The following is a 22,252-nucleotide window of genomic DNA, read 5'->3' as shown; positions in this document are numbered from 1 at the left end:
TGTATGAGTTTTTGGAAGACATTCCTTTGAATCAGAGGCAACAAATGTGGTTCCAGCATGATGGTGCTCCAGCTCATTTTTCCATGGCCGTTAGAGAGCATTTACACCAAACTTTTCCACATAGATGGGTAGGAAGGGCCGGACCTGTTTTATGGCCTCCAAGATCGCCTGATCTGAACCCTCTAGATTTCTTTGTTTGGGGATATTTGAAGACATTAGTGTATGATACTCCTGTAAATAGCCTGGAAGAGCTGCAGCTACTCATTAATCAAAAGTGTCAAGAAATCCAAACCAAGGAGGGTGTATTCGAAAGTTCGAATATCGTTGAGACGAAGATGTCGTGTCTGCTTGGAAATGGATGGAGGGCACTTTGAACATCTTCTGTAACTTTGTTTTTTGTTTGTTAAAAGCTTTCTTTGTCGGTTTATTCCTAATAAAATATAATGTTTGAAAAACGAATAGTGGTTCATATTTCCGCAACTCCGTTACTTTGCGGACCCATGTTTATTAAGACTTTTCTGCTTATTTTGGTTCATACTATTACCTCCTGAAATATTTTACACTCTTTTTTTAACACCCTGTATACACCATTCAAAAGCTCGTAAAAAACCAACAAATTGAAAAAAAACAAGTTTCTACGACCAATAGGTCCGGAGTTAGCAATTTTTTTTTACATCACAGCAATTTGTTATAAATATTAAGACCTGAAATTTTAACATTTTGTAAATGAAGGTTTAAACTTTATGCCCTGTTAATTTTAATTGAATTTGCCCATAATTGATCAATCCAGAGCCCGTCAAAGTAAGGGTACGCGGCAGCAGCCCTTCAGGGAGTGGTGGTGGCGGGATCTTCCTCTCAACCAGGAAGAAACTGACAATGTCAAATTTGTAATATCTCGGCTTCTATGTAACGTAGAACCTTCTTTTTTTTTAAATAATAAAATCACGTCCAGTAATTTTCACGAGTTCTCCATGATTTTTCACCTTTATTTCTTGGTCTAATATAGGTACAGAGTTCATCCCCCTGGCGGTCCAGTAACTTTGTGGATGACATTTGGTTGTAGTACAATCATAGATGACCTCAGAAGTGTTGTAAATTTGTTTCTATTAATTTTGGGGCTAACTTCACTCAACATCACAAAGTCGAGTGATCGAGCCATTCTCTAGTTTTAAATCCTCGGCAGGGGTCCTCCTTCGTCCGCTCCCATAGAAACGGAACATAATGAAGTTGAAACTCCGCTAACAAACAGTCGCCGCAGCCAATAATGTCACACCTCGAGTTTCCGCCGGTGTACGTTATCGATCTAGTTTTTTTTTCGTTGCGCCGCGCGAAAACTAATGCAATCAGTCGCACGAGAAAACGATAACGAGCCTTGATGGCTATTCGGTGCGAGGAAAATCTTTCATGTTTTTAGCGGCGTTTTTTTTTTCATCTTTGAAAGCGTATGTCGTTCTGATGAAAAAGGCGTCTGGAAACCATTAAATAGAGTGCGAACTGGGACATTATTAATTGGCTGAAAGCGGCTTTATAGGGAAGATATAAAAATTTCGGAAACATTGTGAGCCTAGTATATAGTTTCCCAGCATTAATTGGAAATTCGAAATTCACCAATGTTTCGAAAAAAATTCTACAATTTTTCCATGGGGCAAAAATCCTGACAAAACTACCAGAACTAAAGTCAGAAAGCCGTAGACGACCTACGACATACCTCAGAAGGCGGAGTGAAATTTCACGCATGTTTCGAAAATTTCCGGAAAATCCTACTACGAAGCCCCGGTGGCTGTCAAATTTTGTAGACATGTCTGACGATCCTGATCATGTCCCAATCGCTTAGACGTGTTCGACAATGTAGAAAGTTGCGAACATTTTCATCAATCTTTCGAATTTTAGCAAATTTTTTAAGTTCAAATAGTTCGAAACTTGAACTAAAGTGTTAGACTCAGCATTAATCAAAATAATTTACAGATCCATAACTCACTGGAGACGGTCACAATTCAAAGGACTCCATATATTTGAATAATCATAACTATACAGGGTGTTCCCCCTTCTGTAACTCTGTAACTGTAAAATTAAAAAAAGGGTTTTAATAAAAGTTGCCTGGAATCATGTAGGCCACGTAAAGAAAATATTTTTAGCTTTACAGGGTGTTCCATTTTGCGTGGGCGCTACATAATATTGTTATTTTAAATGGAACACCCTGTATATTATTGCATTTTTTAATTCCTTGGTAAATATTAGGTAGAGTTTATTAAATGTACATGCTGTTTAAAACTTACCGTTTTCGAGATATTCAGTTGTTTTTGAAAAAAATCACGATTTCAGCTCTCTAAATGAGGCTAGATAGCATCTAAACCAAAATATGGGCAAACCCCAACCCCCGGCCCTCCCTCAGCTTCAATCCGGCCCTCGAGAGAGCAACCGCTATGAATATGCAAGAATGTGATTTAATAATTCTGCATTGCATTATTCACCAACAAAACTTGTGCTTCTAAGTCCATTCGACTGAAGAATGTTATGGATGTGGTAGTAAATACCATTAATTTCATTAGATCTAACCATCGCCAGTTTAAAGTATTTTTGGATGAACTCTCTCCAGAACAGGATGATGTAACATATTATTGCGCAGTAAGGTGGCTAAGCAAAGGTAAAATGCTAAAAAGGTTTTACGACCTTAGAAAAGAAATAGCTGATTTTATGGAAATGAAAGAGAAAACATTGCCGCAAATTTATGATCCAACTTGGCTTTGTGACTTGGCATTCCTGGTAGACATTACAGGATACTTAAATTACCTGAACTTGAAGCTTCAAAAACAAGGGCAATTGGTAAATCAGCTGTTCAGTCATTTTAAAGCTTTTCAAAACAAAATTCGCTTGTGGGAAACACAAATGAGAAGTAAAAACTGTTTTCGTTTTTTAACGTTATCCAGTCACGAAAACATTGAATACGGTCGCTATGCTGAAGAACTGGAACTACTGTCAGAGCAATTCACTAATCGATTTTCCGATTTTAAGAATATGGATAGCACTTTTAATATTTTTGCAAATCTTTGTAAGTGTAATGTGGAAGATGCTTCGCTTCACCTACAAATGGAGTTTCAAGAAGACTCGTATTTGAAGTCTTGATGATGTGGAACTAAGCGAATTTTACAGAACATATCTTTCCGAAGAAAAGTATACACAGCTGAGAGTTTTCGCACGGAAAATAATTTGCACATTTGGAAGCACGTATAAATGTGAGCAGCTTTTTTCAATCATGAAAATTAATAAAAATAAGCATCGTACTCGGCTTACAGATGTTAATTTAGAAAACATTTTGCGCCTGTGTACTACTAATATTGACCCCAATATTGAACGTATTGTTTCTCAGCTTCAAACTCAAGTATCTCATTAATTTTCATTTGATTTTTCTATCTTTTTTTATTAATTTGCTTTTTATATGTTTGATTATGCTATTATAATTAATAAATAAAAAATTGTGTGAATTTTTGTGGTTTTTATATTCACTACTTCCTTAAGTAGATTAAGTCCCGAAATTACGCCCTCAGCTAAGCAAAGGTTGCTCATACCTGATCTAAACCGTAAGAGTTAGAAACCTGCAGTTTTCACAGTTCGTTTCTCTACTCGTTTCGTTACTCTATCTTGTCATCTGTGTACGTTATTCAGACTCGGAAATACTGAGATCTACATTTAATAACACAGCCACACACAAAAAAAAAGTTGGGTATACTTTTTATGCGACATATTTTTCGTAGTAATTTGGCCTCCTGAACACGAATCTGGGGTCAGAATTGGCCCATCACGTCACAATTTTTTCCTAACCTCAAAAAACTTGTGAAAAATAGTGAAAATTGATGAAAATTTTCTGGGAAAATTTGGAAAAAAATTTATTTCCACATCAAATAGTACATTTTTATGTAAAAGACTCTGCTGAATTCAAATCCACTGTCAGAATTGAGCTAGAACGTGTGGTTTTTTTTCTAACCTCAAAAAACCGAGCAGGAATCGCTATTTTCAAATTCTGAGCGGATTTTGACCAGATTTTGTATAAAGGGGTTTTTTGGGTCGCTGATTACGAATATGAATTCACATTGTAAAAATTCAAGATGGCTGATCCAATATGGCGGGTGTACTTTTTTGAAATCCACCGATTTCAGTAAAATTTGGCATCATAAGGATTGCTGGTTGATCTCACCTTCATTAATCACACATCTGGAGCCAGATTTTCATAAATCAAGGTAAAAGATTCCACTCCGTCTAAAAATGTGACTTCGCTTAAAAAAATGACTTAAGGACTCTACACATGTAATGATGTGTAGTGTGATGTGCTTGTTTCCATGGGACAAGACAAAAAATTTCTACTTTATTCTTTCATTTATTTAGTCGAGCATGGGCTTATGGTTTTCCAATCAGATTTTTTTAACTACTATGCAGTTTTCCTATGGCATTTAGATGCTTTTATTTCTTAATAATTTTAAAGTTCAAGGAAAAGGACACATTACTGCCACATAGCACATCACTGCATCTGCTTATGCCTTCAATCTAAAAATGTGACTTTGCCGAAAAAATGTCGTCTACTCGGCCTAAAATTATGACTCTGCCTACAAATTTTACCTTGATTTATGAAAATCTGGCTCCAGGTGTGTGATTAATGAATGAATTATGATGCCAAATTTTACTGAAATCGGTGGATTTCAAAAAAGTACACCCGCCATATTGGATCAGCCATCTTGAATTTTTACTGAAAATAGTGATTCCTGCTCGGTTTATTGAGGTTAGAAAAAAAACACACGTTCTAGCTCAATTCTGACAGTGATTTGAATTCAGCAGTCTTTTACATAAAAATATACCATTTGATGTGGAAATAAATTTGTTTCCAAATTTTTCCAGTAAATTTTCATCAATTTTCACCATTTTTTACAAGTTTTTTGAGGTTAGGAAAAAATTGTGACGTGATGGGCCAATTCTGACTTCAGATTCGTGTTCAGGAGGCCAAATTACTACGAATAAATATATGTCGCATAAAAAGTATACCCAACTTTTTTTTTGTGTGTGTGGCTGTGTAATCTTACGAGTTGAAAAACGTTTCAAATGGAACGACCCATATTAATTATCATGGGTGAATGCAAAATTGAATGCCTTTTCGACTGATATAAGGTTGTCCATACTTATCTCTAACAATTTTCCAGAAAAATCAAGTTCTTTTCTAAAGTCCGAAAAGGTAGCTATGTAACAGCCTCCAGAAAGGCCTTGCAATTGTATTAGTACTACGTCGACACATAGGATTTTAGAAAAGCACAGCACAGCACATCCTTATCGCATCCAGTTACATCAAGAGTTACTAAAAGTAGACTTTCAGCGAAGACTGGAGTTTTGTCAAAGGGCACTTGAGATCTTAAATCAAGATGATGATTTTTTTTAAACGGGTCATGTTCTCCGATGAGGCAACTTTTCATTAAAATGGTTTCGTTAATAGTCATAATTGGCATTGTTATGATACAGTAAATCCTCACCAATTCCGGACGACTCATACCCAACGATGGTCTTTGAACGTGTGGAGAACAATTTTGGGAACCCATGTTATTGCACCATTATTTTTTGACCAGCATCTAACTGGAGCAGTTTATTAAAACTTTTTAACAAACGCTCTAGAAGAATTGTGAGGCGACATTCCTTTAGTTACATTTCGAAGAATGTGGATGCAACATGATGGTGCTCCACCTCACAATACCGTTGCTGTTTGTCAGTTTTTACACGAAATACACAGATAGATTGGAAGCGGGGGACCAGTGAGTTGCCCTTTAAGGTAGCCAGATATGACAAGTTGCGACTTCTTTTTATGGGGATTTATAAAAAGCAAAGTTTACGTTACACTACTAACTACCGTGGAGGATATATGGCAGCGCATTACAGTAGCATTTCTAGAAATAACGCCAGACATGCTGACCTATGTTGAACACTCTTAAAAACCGAATTCGTTTGTGTATTAATCAAAATGGAGGACACGAGCAATTGATCTAAATCAGCGGTCTAAGTATTCTTTTCCTTATTGTGTTCTGCGTTTCAGTTTGTTCTCTTTAATCTATGTTTATAATTTACCTGGTTCTATTTTCAGTCGCTTCAGTCAAAACCGATTTCTGTTTCGGTTTCCTGGCGAAAACGGGACAATTCAAAGTTTCAGAGAATTCCACGTACCAAGGAAGCTAACTGCAAGCCTTGTTTGTATTGATAGCACCTTCCAGTTTATCGATCTTTGTGACAACTGACATTTCAGTTGAGTTATAAGGACGCAGATCTTCGGATAAATCTGTTGTGTTTTCATCGCGAGACATCTCAATAATACTACACTGAATTTTCTTCAAGGTTGCTTTCACATAAAGGCTCATTGTTTTGCAGACGTTATTGATCCGCTGTTGTTTGCTCCTCCAGGTGAAGACTCATTCAATGTAATGAGGCGGCTTATTAACAGATTGTTTACGTGAATGGACATTCCTCTTATTAAATCCTCTGTCTTATTCATTACTTGATGATATTTCGCGAAATTTTAATAATAAAAACAGCGCGTCATTTCATTTTATTAAAATACTGATATCAACAAGGGAAAATATATTTTCATTTTGTTTAGCAGGAAAAGATGAAGAGGTTTCTCGTCTATACTGTTCTTCGCCCTTTTTTAATATTATAAAAGTAATAGCGTTTTGATATACAGCGTGATGATAAAGTTTGGAACAAAATTCATAACTTTTATACTGAGTGATTTTTAAAAAACGCCGAGATAGGTCGATTTTGTTTTCGGGAGGGGCATCTTTTAAGATAATTCAGTTGTATACAGGGTGACCCAGAGAAGCTGGACGGGCAATAAATTTGAAATTTGTTTTTTCTTATGGAACAGCCTGTATATTTTTTCATATTCGGAGGTTTGATGGGTCTATCTCAAATAACAAGCGAGATATTGCGAGAAAATGACATTTATTTCAAAAAATGATTTAATGGCATTTTTCATAAAAGAAATTATACTTGGCAACGAAACAAATACACATAATTAACGAAATTTAATGTAAATTTTCAAATTGTCCTCCACCAACAATTTGGCACTGGCTCTCGCGAAAGTAAACACTTTGTACACTACGCACAATAATTTCCGGGCTGATTATTTCCATTTCAGCACGAATTGTCAGTTGTAAGTCGGCTAAATTATTTGGTCGATTGAAATATACTCTAGATTTTAAATAACCCCATAGAAAAAAAATCCAGAAGAGTCAAGTCGGGGGAACGCTGGGGCGACTCAAGAGATCCTCCCCCCCCTATCCATCTTTCAGGAAATGTATCATCAAGATATTGCCGAACCTCTAAGCCAAAGTGAGGTGGAACTCCATCTTGTTGAAACTAAATATTTTCATGGAATATATCGCCGTCTGCAGTGTTGAGGAAAAGAACTGCTACAGCCGGCACCAACTCAAAACGCAGAAAATCTAAATATCTAGCAGCAGTGTGATTTTCTTCAAAAAAGTAAGGACCTAAAAATCGCCTTCCTATGATTTCTCCACCCATATATTTAATTTGCCTTTATGCTGACTGTGGAATTCTTGCGCCCAATGGGGATTGTCATTTGATCAATATCTACAATTATGGCGATGTACTTAGCCATTTAAACAGAATGTGGCCTCGTCAGAAAAAATTATGTCGCTTAGAACGTTTGGATTTTCATCACACCGTAACATTAATTGTTCACAAAAGTGCAACCGGCGGTCTGTGTCATCCTCATTTAATTCGTGTATCAGCTGGACTTTATGTATATCCATGATACTTTTCTGTACGAAGCAACTTTACAACATATGATTGGTCCACATTGTTGTTTAGGGCTAGTTGTCTTGTTGACTGATGAGGATTTTCTTCAATTTTCAGCAATACATTTAACTTGGTTTCTTCAGCGATTTGAGGTCGATCTTGTCGTCTCCTATCACACACTCAGTCTCTTAAACTTGGCGACCAATTTACTCACCGTATATCGTGCAATTGGTGGTCTGTCAGCATGTGTTTGATTAAACAGCTCACATGCTGTTGCATCGGTTCGTAACTTATCACCATATCCAACCATCATTAAGATCTCTATCCTTTCACGTTCAGTTGTTCCATTCCTTCTAAGCTCCAAAAAATTCAGTGATGAATTTGGGAAGTTTATTAAGGTTATAGTAACGTATTAATTTGTGAAAATGTCACGAAATTTAATAATTTTTATCAGTGACCTGAGTGCCAACAAAAAGAACCCTAATTTTTATTACTAAACTTGCAAACCTTTTCGTTTTCTTTTTTTCGTTAATTATTTGCATTTGTTTCGTTTCCATGTACAATTTCTTTTATGAAAAATAACATTATATAAAATTTTTTGAAATAAATGTCATTTTATCGCAATATCTCGCTTGTTATTTGATTGTGAGATAGAACCATAAAACCTTACATCGATTATTCGTAAGAAAAAGTTTTATCCGAATATGAAAAAATATACAGGCTGTTCCGTAAGAAAAACAAATTTATTGGACGTCCAGCCTTTCTGGGTCACCCTGTATACAACTATACGTTTTATTAATATGCTCATATTTTTGTTACTATTTCTAGGAAGCTAAGGAGGTGCTTTGTGACCCCGAGAGGAAGTCCAATTACGACAAATGGAGAAATAGTGGAATATCCATTAGCTACAAACAGTGGTTGGGCATGAAGGAACATGTACATCAGGTAAGTCTTGCTTGAAACTCGTTATACATCTAACGTCATTCATGAACAGGAACGAATTCATTTGTGTGAAACGAATAAACTAATTTCGGGAAAGTGATACGGGGATGAGTCAAATATTAACGGGAACTTTATTTTAAAATCTGCAGAAATTTCTGGCAGTTCTGTGGGATTGAGTGGATAGAGATAGACTAAATTTCCTCCTCCAATCACATCGTGATTTTATCACGAATTTCATGATGATTAAGCTTTAAGCACAAGTTAGGGCTTGAAACTTATGTCCAATTAGAAATTAAAAACAAAAAATGGTGGAGGCGCCGCTCGATGAGCATTGTGACATAAAATCACAAATATTTCCTAAACTGTTAATTTTACCGAGTTGAACAAAGAGGTATTACCGTTGGCAAATTCTCCAGGGAACTTATTTTTGCCACAGGCAGATTGCGATCGTCATCTATGCAAAAATTTTGGGTTGTTAACCATTGGGCATAGTCCGTACCTGACATTCTAGGTATAATGAAGTTTCACTTACAACATCAAAAACAAGCTATATGCATGTGTTACCGTTCACCAAATTTGCATGCTGAAGTTAATAGTTTAGAGCAGAGACTGTAAAGTAAAATAACTTTTAAATTTTCACCTTTAAGGGCCCGTAACTTGTTAACGAAGGCCCGTATGAAGAAAAAAAATATATGAAGAACTGATACTATTTTGAGCGCATCTATTTGTACTCGACTTTTTTGTATCTAGTACCGGGACACCCTGTATATACTATTTATGCATTGAAATTAATGTAAATGTGACTTTAATATTTTAAATTCAGCGTTAAAGTCGCTTACATGCATTTTTAATTAATACTACTATTAAAGGCTCAGTAAGTAAATAGTGAGCGCGAGTATATATATTATTAGAAACATGTTTAAAAAGTTTTCAACCACAGACTTAGCTGCAATTGCACTATGCTCGGATAAACAATAAAACATATTTTAGTTTCGTGTGCTATGCCAAAGTGTAATTTATCTTCGAGGTTATGTTTAGGTCAGCCTCGTTAGTGACGTCACTACATGTACGCAGATACAACATCATTGAGTTCACACGATTTCAACCCAGTTTTGATATTTTTTTAGAAATCCGCCATCAATTCTGAATGAAATTGGTCTCTTCAATTTTTTTCGTAGGTGCACCATTTTTGAGCAAAAAAAAATAAAACATTTTATTGCAAGTTTTGTATTTTTAATTTCTATTTATACATTATCTAGTATGTTGCTATCAATGCTTCTATAAAAAATACAACCGTCAAATTTCGAGTCATTATCTTTAAAACTCTGAAATAATTAATAAAAATTAATAAAAAATTAAAATTTAAACACTCTGTATCTCGGAAACGAAGCATATTTCGACCTACGTTTATATGAACTTTTTTTCCTTCGGCAATCACCTCTAAAATATTTCGCACTTATTTACAAACACCCAGTATAAAGCGCGATTTACAACAAGCTTGCCCTGAAGATTCAGTCGCTTTAATTTTCAGCCACATTTTGTCACACTGTACAATCGAATTAATTATTATTAAAATATAGTTACTCGTTTATTCTTTTTTCTCAATATGCAACGTGGCAACATATCATTCAGGGTACGCGATTCAGTATGATTAATCTAGAATATTTTTGTTTAAAATATTAGATTATTTGTGTCACAACGACTTGTGCTGCACTTTTCTGGCGAATAAAACGATTAACTTCTCTGACAAATTATATTTTTACAATTTTATTTAGTTGGACTTACTTAAATATTACCGGAAATAGTAATTTTGTGTATCGTTTGCAATTTTAAAATTTTTTAACATTTTGAAACGTATACCGGGTGTTTCCGTTTTAATAAACAGACTTCAGTAGAGTATAAGGAATATCATTTTAAACAAGATATTCTCGAAGACTATACTCGTCAGACCTCTTCATTTTCGATATACAGGTTGTCGAAGATTTTGACACTAGACTGATGATTCGCGAGCTCGCAAAAATTTTCGACAATGTTTCTATTGTAAAAATGCGTTTATTGAAAATGTATTGACAATATATAGCTTTAAAGTTTACTTTTAGGCTTTATACAATGCAATGAGCTTGAAAGCATAAAGTTGTACTGAGTATTAGCCAGGTAAGTGTTTTGGTTCTGTACGTCAAGATCTTAGAGTCGACGTTCGATCACCCAATTCGGGGTGGCCTTGCGGATTCTTCGGTGCTGCTGTTTGGTTTGGATCCTGACATTTGGCCTTTCCCGGTCTCGAGCGATTCGTAACTATTGATTTCCCTCGTGTGGAATTTGGCTGTTATTCTAGATTTATGTAAGACAACTCCTAGTTTTTTCGCGGGGAAACTGGACTGTAAATTTAGGGTGTCCCGCGTGAGTTGTTGCCAGTCACTCGTTGAATTGGAAACATCGGTAAAAATTTTGATTTCGACTTGGCGTCTTCTGCTTCACATGGATGGTCGGCAACTACTTTTAACTGGGTTCTTCTCGCGTATGGGTCCTATAAATTGCTTTCTAAGTCAGATTCGATAGTTGAGAGAAATTCGAAAAATATTCGCACTCGGGACATGGAGTACAACAATTAACTGTAGTGTTCTTTTGTTCGTAATGAAATCTCCATTATCTACTATAATTATTTTATTTTATACACGAATTTAATTTTAGTAAATTTTTAATAGGTAAGTCCATGTTGTTAATAAATACATACAGTATTTATTAGAAGCAACTGTTACTAAGTTCTGGATAATCCTTGTATTTCTATTTTGTCCCAATGATTATAAAACAAAAAATTCCCTTTTTTATATCAGATTTGCCCTCGCAGTAACAAAGGGAAAGTGATAACATTGGAGATTTTTATCTCCTGAAATCAACGAGCAAATCCGAACGGGGAGCGCTGATGACCTGTTTGCAGAGATTTTATTGCCAAGGGTGCTTCGGGGTGTCATGAAAAGCGGCATTTCGATCAGCAAATGGACAAATCCCCAGCCGGCATCCATCCGGAGTATTTCACCGTCGGTTGGGCTGCCACAATAGACAAAGCGGGGGTTCGCTCTAGCGAGAACATTCCGCTCAAATAGTGGGATACGTTGAGCTGGACGATGTGGATTACGTGGGAGGAAAATCGTCGATATAGCTTTATTTCACATCTTATTTTTTTTGTTTATCGATTGTGGACGCTATGACAGTAAGCTTAGGACACATTGACTTGACGTGTTAACACGTGTTGTAGAAATATCCTCATTGTTTTAAATAGGGTGTACAGCTGTGGACAACAAAATCCAATGTAAAGTAGTAGAAACTGGAAGTTTTGCTATTTAAATTGGGCATCTCTCGACTGCACATTTTAGCATAAGCATAGCCCAAATAAGAACGAATGTTGTAAGAAGTAGCTGAGGTTCACTGCAGGTCCAAAATGGTAGGCAATAGTGAGGCGTGCGGAAAGTAAGTTCCATGGGTGTATCATTTTGAGGGTATCAGAAATTGTTCAATATAGAATAAATACATTTATCGATTTCGATTTGAAAAGTTCTAAGCCATCTCCCACGTTAGCTTATAAAATTTATTGAAGATTACACAACCCTTTAGTGTTATTGGTATTGTCTGTATTAGACAAAATATAAAAACTAACAATCTGTAACAAAAAATCACTTATTTGTTCGAAACTTGTAAAAATACAAGAGCAAACAACAAAAATTTCAATTTTTAAAAAATACTACGTTATCATACAGTTGAGATGTACAGGTAGATGTTCAATTTAAATTTTGGTAGGTGCCCTACAATCATATATACAGGGTGATCCAGAACTTAGCCAAAAAAAATTCAGGATGTACAGGGGACCCTTACAAATACAATTTTGTAAAGAAAAAATCAAAAAGGGCAGTTCGAAAATGATTTAAAAATACACTTCTGCACGGCACTGGAAACTGGTCCACTGTAAAACCTGACCTCGCACAATGCGACCCGCATGGCGGTGTGATAAAAACGGACAAAAACTTTCGCAAGAAATATGTAAATAGAATTTTATCGCACCTATTTTATATCGGCAAATTCAACTGCTTTTGCCTTTATTAATTAATAAAATTAATTTGTGTTTTTAAATAATAAAATCAATTTACATACCCGATGTTACAACAATTGTTCAATACTTTATCCATCAATGTGTAAACACATTTAGGTCCGTTGTACTCAGTTTCTACGAACTAACACAAATGTTGTCTTGTTTCACCATAACGCAAATGCTTCACCATAAATTAAAACGATATCCATCAACTCCGAGTACACGCAAACCATTTTTGACACTAACTACCCATTTTTGACACTAACTACTAAAAACCTATTGTAAACACCACAGATAACAGGTAAATATCGCAACGACGATTGCAAAATCCGAATTCAGTATTCGGAGTCGCTAAGGCCACGTGGCGAATGACGCTAGCGACTACAGTTGTCCAGCTATGTAGTGGTTGAATGTGATATAACTTCAATATTTTTTTTCTCGGAAACTATAAGGATTTTACAAAATTTTTTTTTACGATATTGATTCCATTTCTCATGCTGCATCTATTCCCAAATTTTTTTGGATAAGTTGTGAATCACCCTGTACATTTAATACTCTGGCAAATTAAATAAAACTGATTAATAGGTAACAAAGTTAGGTACCTACCATAAAAATGAATATGGGTACATATGACCTTGTATCAACGGCAATGAATAAATAAAAAAAAATCGCACCACGTATTTAACACAGGTACCTACGTATTCATAATTTGTCCTTTATGCTGTCCAGTCTTAACAAAAAGTTCCTGCTTTATAACATCTGCTATTGTTTACATCTGTTAGTGTCTCTAATTTATAAATTGTTACCTACTTTGCAAAGGAAGAAGGCTTTGTCAACAGATGCGAAATCTATCGATGCTACTCACGTGTCGTACCAAAACGAAAGTTTTTACGTAATGATAAAAGAAATAATTTGGTAATTATACAAAATATTATCAATATTTGGTAAAATAATACTATTACGTCAAATATTAAACAACATTGTTAAACAAATACAAATTTTACTGACGTCCTACATTTAGTACTTTTAAAAGTAAAAGTAAATAAGTTGAGATGAATTTAGTTTGAGATTAATCTTTCAAAGGATGTACCTAGTCAAAATGATTTTCTAAGTCTCGTATTCACCATCGACAATTTAATAATTATACCGATTATTTATAGTAATTGATCTACTAAAATTTCAGATAATTAATACTACTATTAATTTTATTTAAATCATGGCATGATTCATACTGTTCTCTAAGTAATAATAATATCGCTAAATTAGAAACATTATTTATTTTCCGGCTAACTTGAGAAAAAATTTATTCCCAATATGCAAGAATCGACAAATATATAGGGTGTTAGAAGTTTGACTGCCTTAATTTTAACACACGATAGAATACATTAAAATAAACAAAAAAAACCTTATATGACATGGATCCTAAACTCAACCATTACCGAGAAAAAAATTATCAATATCTCCAACTTGATGTACAAAAGTTCGATTAATTATGGAGTATTGACATAACTGCGCGCATAGAATACCATAAAATACAATGTTTATAATTTTTTTAAACTTCTTTTCTAAAAAATAGGTAATTAGCGCTGTAATAAATTTAAAATTCGATAAAATTCATATCGCGCAATGTGACAACGGCACGGCAGATAAGACGAGGTACTAAGCTGTCCACCAATACGCAATTTAGTTTGTATCTGGAATTCGACCATGTCGGGAGTGTATTTTGCGTACCACTATTTCCTTTTTTTTTAAGGTGTTTCTCTTTGTTTTTTTAAAATGTTTACCATTCGTGAGTATCACGATATATTATTAATTTATAGAGAGGCTCGACGCATTTACCGTCGACGTTTTTCCCACCGACACATCCCTAACAGAAGAACATTCGTTCAAGTTTCACTAGTCTGCCGCGTGCACACGTGGTATACATCGGCTGTGTAGCAATAGGTTAAGCGCTGTTGCCACGTTGTGATGAAACTCCCCAATATTAATACTCGCTGTTTTTTGAAAACTGTTAATGTTACGCCTCTGTAATAAACAACTTTTTTATTCATTTATGATTATGATCACTCTATCTCATGCTGAAGTAATGGCAGTCAAACCTCTTATACCCTATATCTTCGACTAAAACATTTGAATATATGCTTTTCGTCACTCGGTTTGATAAAATGCACTTTTAAATCTATAACGTATTAAACGAATATCAATATTTACATCTATCCTATACAATTTTAAACGCAATTAATTACATATGCATTTTCCTTTTGAACGATATATATCTATATGTTTCGTAAATTATTACGTATTAAAACTATCAACATAAAAATATTGGAAACGGATTAACGGAATTACGCGGAGCTTAAACTCTCAACAGAAACAGTGTTGGTAGCATTTTATTGTCCACATACGATTACTTTATCTATTACCACGTTACATGTTAGTAATGTTAGAGTGTTAGTACAACGTATTATTAAACATTGTACAAAGAAGTATGAATTTTATATAGCATTAGCGTTTACAGTCATTTGTTAGGTCATTTTAGAACTGTATGAATTTACTATGAAGCAATAACAGTTTAACATTCTTTCGTTGTTAATTAAAAAATCTACACCGAAGTAGAGATTTCTCACTTTTTTATGATATAGTCATAATTTAACAAAATAATTAAAAGCACTAGTATTGGATATTGTCATATCCCGTCCTCTCCATTAGTTCTTTCTTGCGATATTAGTCGTTAACTGAGCCTTGACCTCGCGGAATTGGGTTATTGCGGATTCCTATTCCCATAACAATGCACCGTATTTGGAGAATGTACGCTGACAGATTCTCGCTGGTTAGCCTTTTTCCATTTCGGCTTTTTCTAGAGCTTAGAACTTGAAACCTGGTATGGTACATTCTGTTGTAGTTGCGTATAATTATTCGACACACTTTTAATGACACTTTCGATTGAATTTCTTTGAATTTTTTTGTTTTTAAGCACTTTTTGTAATCTTTCAGTGTCTTTTTTTTTGGTCTATTGAGCAGTTGTGTATCAGATGCAGGACTTGAGTGAAACCTAGTCAATTTGGACGCTAGATCCAATCTGAGTTGAGCTTACAACAAATTATAGCAATTTGTATTATCTATCTATCTAAAAAGTTTACTGGATATTGTTGTGTATATTGGTTTGGATAATATTTGGTTCGATAAGCTGTATACGCAGCGATGAAAGCTAACCGGTCTCACAACACATACTGGCCAGGTATTAGGTCCTGATGAGTGATTTGCGGATGAACAGAGTCGACGTTCAGTCGCACCTCTTGACGGCTCCGCCAGATTTCCATTATGGATTTTCGAATTTTGGGCACTCTGAATGAAGGGGTTTCTACCTTTCCTAGAACGATATTGATCCGTTGTCCGAGGTGATTCAGCTTTTAGTGTCGACTATGTCGCATGGTTGGACGGTGTGTTTGACGATTCATGCGCGAATTTTGTGAATTTCATGCAGATTTTCCAGAAAATTTCAAACATCCACCACATCGGATTTTATAAGCACTATATACTCTACCGGCGGAATTCGAAAGATCGGTAAAAATTTTGTTTTTTTTTTTAACCGGTATTGTCTGGGTGGCTTAAGTAACATGCTAGATGTTCTGGGTCATGTACTGCCTCCTCTAACTGATTTTGTACTCTACCGGCGAGTTGTTGATGTGGATTAGAAACATGGGTGAAATTTGAAGCAGCTTCTCACACGACAATACATTCACTATTTTTTGCATTCAATAGCTTAATTACTAATTAAAATAATTTTCGTTTGTTTTTGTTAGAGGGATGAAAAGGAAATTGGAAATTGTAAAAAGTACACAAAATAATTCTTTGACGGACGAACTTGGATGTTCATAACAGTGGCGTACCCAGAAAAGTTTTGAAGGGAGCTGAAGAGCCGAAGGGGAGTCGAATGAAATGTGTTAAAAAAGGGTTTTGTGATAACCAAAAAAAAAAAGGAGAATATATTTTTCTATTTTCACGCTCGAAAGTTTGAGGAGGAAGGTATGCCCTCCTACTGGTCCGACCTGGTTATACCAGTGGTTGATAGTAACATCCAGGTGGGAATTTTTGCATACGTTTTAAAAATTTTATACGCCTGTAAAAAAACACCCGCAAGTCTGGTTGTTCAATACAAGTGGGAGTAAATATTCAGGTTCGGCCTTTAAGTAGAGAGTAGAGGCTACCTTAAACTTTTTTTGCAATATGAAATTAATCAGTTATGGACACACATTTCCATATTTTTTTGCTAGTTTGCCATTAATCAAATAGCTTACAAACGCCGCGCCGTATATATTAATTAATTGTTTGTTTATTCCAAAATGCTTTCGACGAAACCATTATTTGATACAAGTTAATTTAATTGTGGTTCCTATTTTTAAAATAGTGATAAATTAATTCCGCGTAGTGCTTCATTAATTCATTAATGGTTTCGGTGCAATTAGTGAGAGTAACAAACACTACTGTATAATTTACGCAGCACATTTGATATTATGTGGTTCACCTTGTATTTTGTAATGAATGGGGGTTTTCGTGGCTACTGTTTTGAAATATAGAAGCCAGGGATGTACTTACGGCGCGGAGAAGTCAAAATAGGCGATTAAAAAAATAACAACAAATATTGAATCGTTTATTTAAAAATATGCCTCGCATTTCATGTTCCAAATGTCGAAGAAGTCTTTGGGTCGTAGGGAAAAATTAGAATTACTTTTTATGTAAAAATGTGGGACTCTACTAGAATAAATATTAGAGGGGATTATTCAATTGTTTGTAACAACATGTCCAGAAACAGAAACAGAGAAAAAACAGATTTTTAAGTAACTTTTTTCAAGAACCCTCTTCCCCGGGGATTGTTATTCACACAGGGTATTTTGAAAACTTACTTAAATTTTTTTGGATATGTTGTGAATCACCTCGTATAATAGAGATATATCTTTATAATATTATTATTTATATTATAATTTCTTGAGAAATCTTTTCTTTTAAGTGATTATTTGTTCTCCCTTTATATAGTTTATTCTTTAAAGTACCCCCAGAGAAAAAAAATCTATCGGGGACTTCGGGAAGGCCACAAAATTGTACCTATCCAGTCAATATAAATGTTGTCTAGGTGCTGCTTAACGGCATTTATTCTGTGTGCTGGAGCGCCGTCTTGCTGCCAAACAATATTTTGCACATCAAGGGCATTTACCAAATAAAATATTTCTCCTCTGAAAAGTTCAATGTATTTCGCTCCATTCAAAGAGCTTTTATACAATACTGGACTAAAGACGGTATATCGAAAAATACCACAACAGACTGAAATACTGTTTTGTCTCTGAATATATTTGTGTGGATTTTCTGACGCCCAGTCTTGTGAATTCCTTCTATTAAAAACTCCACTTGTAAAAGTGGCTTCCTCAGTCCACAAGATAGAATCTAATAAATTATAAAAATAAATAATAATAGCAATATCAAACATGGTGGCAGTGCTAATAGTAGTAGTGCTACCGGTGACGCAGTTTCCTTATAATTTTTGTATCGGGTTTTACTTTTAAAACTCTCAATCGAACTCCAAATACCTCGAAGCATCGAGAATCGAATGTTCTGGGTTTTTTAAAGTAAAATAAAATAATTTCATCTTAGAACGTTGTGGGGTTTATTTCTCCATTTGTTGTAGATATATCCGATATACATTTTATGAGGTATGCGACTTGCGGGAAATCTTCGTGCATGTTCGTGTCTAGTGCGCATGGCATCCTCACAAGAAAGATAGCATTCAACAATATAATTTTTTCATCAACACTATAATTATACACCATTTTCAAAGCAGTACGACAATAATGTTACATCTGTCAAATGTTCGATGCTATGACAACATAATATACATATTTTACAAGCGATTTTGATATTTATTGTTCATTATACAAATTTGTTCCAAATTCTTGTTATAGTCACTGGTAGGGCACCACCGCGCACTTAGAATGTTTTCAACTTTTTTAGCGGAAAGTCAAGAAATGCCATTTTTTCAACACGATCTAACGACTTTATGGATTGTCCAGACTTTAGAGTTATTATACGTATTTGTAGGAAATTGTGTCTACTTTAATTTGGTAATAGTTAAAAAACTGAAAAAAGTGCGGAAAATTTGAGGTTTTTTGTGAAGCCTACGCTTGGCGAGGTGGAAAACCTCAGATTCGGATTCAGCACCCCAAAAAACATATAGAACCGGCGAAAAAAAACTTTTTTCCTGGAAACGCCGTTTCTGAACCATGATGTATGAACTACACGCCACACGGTACTGTTAGATACTCCAACTTCTCGGCCAATGTCGGGAGTACTGCGCCTCGGATTTTCCTCAACGAGGTTTATGATGTTTTCTTCATTGTCGAAAACATGTTGCGACCTACATATGTCAGGTGAACATTGACGGTATCCCGTAACCTTTGAACTGCCATTTGCACTGTTTTTCTGTTAGGTTGTCGTGTGTTGCGGTAACAGATCGTATACAAACGACAAGTCTCATTTAAAACATTTTATACACCGGCTAAGTAATAAAGCAATATACAACTAAAGAATACAAGACATACCGACTACAACATAAGATTTTCTTGATTGTAGTAGCGCTTCACGCATGTAGCGAGTCCGAAGCGTGGCTGTGCGCGTGCGCAAGATGCACTGGGTCGGCTTACATTGGTGGTTAAATTTTTTAATTAATTTTCTCGAAAATTTACACCATCGGTTGCTTAATAGCTCATTTTCATGCCCTCTATCTATTAATTGCATAAAGTAATTACTAATGGTTTTGTTTTGTTTTTAGTCGATGCATTGGAGTACCCCGAAAACTAAGGATCGCATGCTGGAATCGGGGGGATCGTCTGGCCCTTCCAGCTTGGGAGCGGGCGGCACGACGGCCGCCCAGCGGCGCGCCTCGGAGGGTGGCGCCAACCTACATTGGGGCGGCCGCAGCGGCGTCGGCTCAGCTTGGGGTGCCGGTGACGCGCCCAGCGAGGTTGTCAACAAGTTCAGAAATTACGAGATTTAAAACGTCATGCCCCCCATCCCATGTCATGTGTCATGTCGTTCGTGTATCCAAGTCCTTAACAGTAGCAAGCCGTTCACTTGTTCAATTCTCTTTGGGTGCCTTAAAAATTACAAAATAAAGAAAGAATCGTATTTAAAACCGGAACCACTATTATTTTAATTAATCAGAAGTATCTTGGGTATGAGTTAAATAAGTAACAATCCCTAAATAGAAAACTGGACATAATATTTTCAAAATTAAAACTTTTAAGGCGCCCATTTAAAATTATGAATGTCAAAATCTCAAGTACTTAAGTGGTATATATCATACCTCCTATTCAATAAAATTCCTAGGGTATCTTATACCGTCAGTACCAAAAGTAAGTAACTTTTATTTATTCTATTTTTTTGTTATTACATTTTTCATATAGTTCTGAAGGGCGTGATTCTTCAAAACTACCTTGATCTGAAAAAAATAATGAGAAAAGGGTTATATTTATACTAAATATTTTCGTTTAAATATGTGAATGTATGAGATACCCTGTCTAAAATACAATTAAGCGTATAGATAATATTTTCTGAACGTATTTAACTTCGACTGGTATTACTTAGACGTTTCATTATATTTTTGATATTAATTCCAGTGGCATTTTGTCGACAATCTATTTTTGTATTTGGACCAACCAATTCTTTATCCATTATTGTAATGTGATATTAGTTATGTATTTAAGTACCTAGTTGAAAACCTAGTATAGCATTTTTTGACCCGTTCTATCCTAATAATTTAAATTTATTTCCCCCTTAACGATTTCCTAGGTTGCCCCCTATTGATTTCTCTAAATGTTAAATGTGTATAAAGTTTACAGCATTTCGTCTGCATGGTGATACTGTAACCACACCTGTAGGGAATGCCAATTTCAATTACAGATGCGGGGATGATGTAATACCAATTCCTGAAATCTGAATGTACAAGTTTTTAAAAAATTCAACGAAATATCAGACCCTTTAGGTTTGTGGTCCCTACTAATAATCGTAGATGTTTGATACTAGATGGCGCTTGTCTTTGTTTCAGTTCGTGAGGCACTAGATGGCGTGCGGCGAATTGTGATATTACATCATTTTCCGCGTGTGTCTCTGTGTACTGAATGTTACAATTGTGTATATCTTCGTTTCTTATTCTTGATCAGGGTAAGCACAAACTGTCCATATCCCTATACACCTCTGTATTTTGATATATGTATGTTGTCACATTATAATCATATGTTATATACATTATGAAAAATATATTTATAAATGTTTGAAGTAAATAAATCTATAATAAGACGTTCCTGTTAACCTTTTATTATAATTATTTTTTGTGTAACCTGTAAAGTAGGGAACCAGTCTTTGTTAGAGGGTTAAATCTTGTGTATACTGTATAGTCAAAATTTTTATATTAACTTTTGAAACTGTATATACTTTCCAAATGGTATTTCCCTTTGTGTTCCAAAATAGAGAAGCATGTACAAAAATTTGGACAACTGCCTTACACCGTCATCCCAAGTGCACTAAACCGGAAGCAGCCTGTGACTTATTGAATCCCCAGAACACTTTTCAGAACTTAATGTTATTTTTTGAATATTTACTTTACAGTCGTTGCCAAGGTCGCCCATCAAAGCGAAGGAGAAAGCGTCGGGGGGATCTTCTGGTCCTTCAAGCCTGAACACTGGAGCTTTGCCAGCAGCGTACCGTAGGGCTTCAGAGGGCGGCACCAATTTGTACATGAAGGGGCGTAAAGCCGCCTCTGGATCAGGCATTGAGAAGACAAATGAGATATAAAATGACTAAGTTATCATATTGCATTATGTTCGTAAAGGGAAAAGTTTTAGGTGAACTATATTCTCCATAAAATTCATACTAATGAGGTCTCGTAATTTCTTTGTACTTTTCTCTAGTATCCTTTTAAGTTTTCTTATAAATTATCTCCGTGAATTACCCTTTATCCCAAATCCTTAATTGTCATGCTATTCCTGACATGGTAATATTGTAATTTTATGAGAAATCTAAATAAAATAATTTAGTTTAAAAAGCAAAGGCTTCCATTGCTTTTCATTTAATATCCAAAGTATTATGTTTGAGAAACTGTCTATTTTAACATGTTTCGATTATTGCTACTATTATTACTTAAATTATACATTGTGAGCTGACCATGTGCGGAATATGCTTTGCGTGGGAAATTTAACCTGAAAAATTTCACCCTTAATAAAAATAAAATATTTTGGGCAGACGCATACTAATCACTGTCCGCATTGTCGTCAATAATTTTCCTCTGGCGTTTCAGACAATCGCGCCCTACGTTCGGCGCCATATCTTTCATCATCATTATTACTTCGGGGATTACCGGCATTTTTACCGAACTCCTCATGTACTGCCTGTGGT

The 22,252-nt window shown here is 35.2% G+C and overlaps 1 protein-coding gene across 1 annotated transcript in view; it reads left to right on the top strand.

The window, feature by feature from the left end:
• Positions 1-21,161, top strand: part of LOC108905740 (J domain-containing protein) — a 44,380-nt gene extending 23,219 nt beyond the window's left edge. The window contains exons 3-4 of the mRNA XM_018708745.2: positions 8,614-8,730; positions 19,632-21,161. Coding sequence (XP_018564261.1) covers positions 8,614-8,730; positions 19,632-19,856 — 342 coding nt within the window. The 3' untranslated portion in view covers positions 19,857-21,161. The remainder of the gene's footprint in view (positions 1-8,613; positions 8,731-19,631) is intronic.
• The last annotated feature ends 1,091 nt before the right edge of the window (positions 21,162-22,252 follow it).

Source organism: Anoplophora glabripennis, unplaced genomic scaffold, assembly GCF_000390285.2.
Source record: "Anoplophora glabripennis isolate ALB-LARVAE unplaced genomic scaffold, Agla_2.0 scaffold31, whole genome shotgun sequence".
Taxonomy (NCBI): domain Eukaryota; kingdom Metazoa; phylum Arthropoda; class Insecta; order Coleoptera; family Cerambycidae; genus Anoplophora; species Anoplophora glabripennis.
This window is presented reverse-complemented; position numbering and strand designations above follow the sequence as displayed.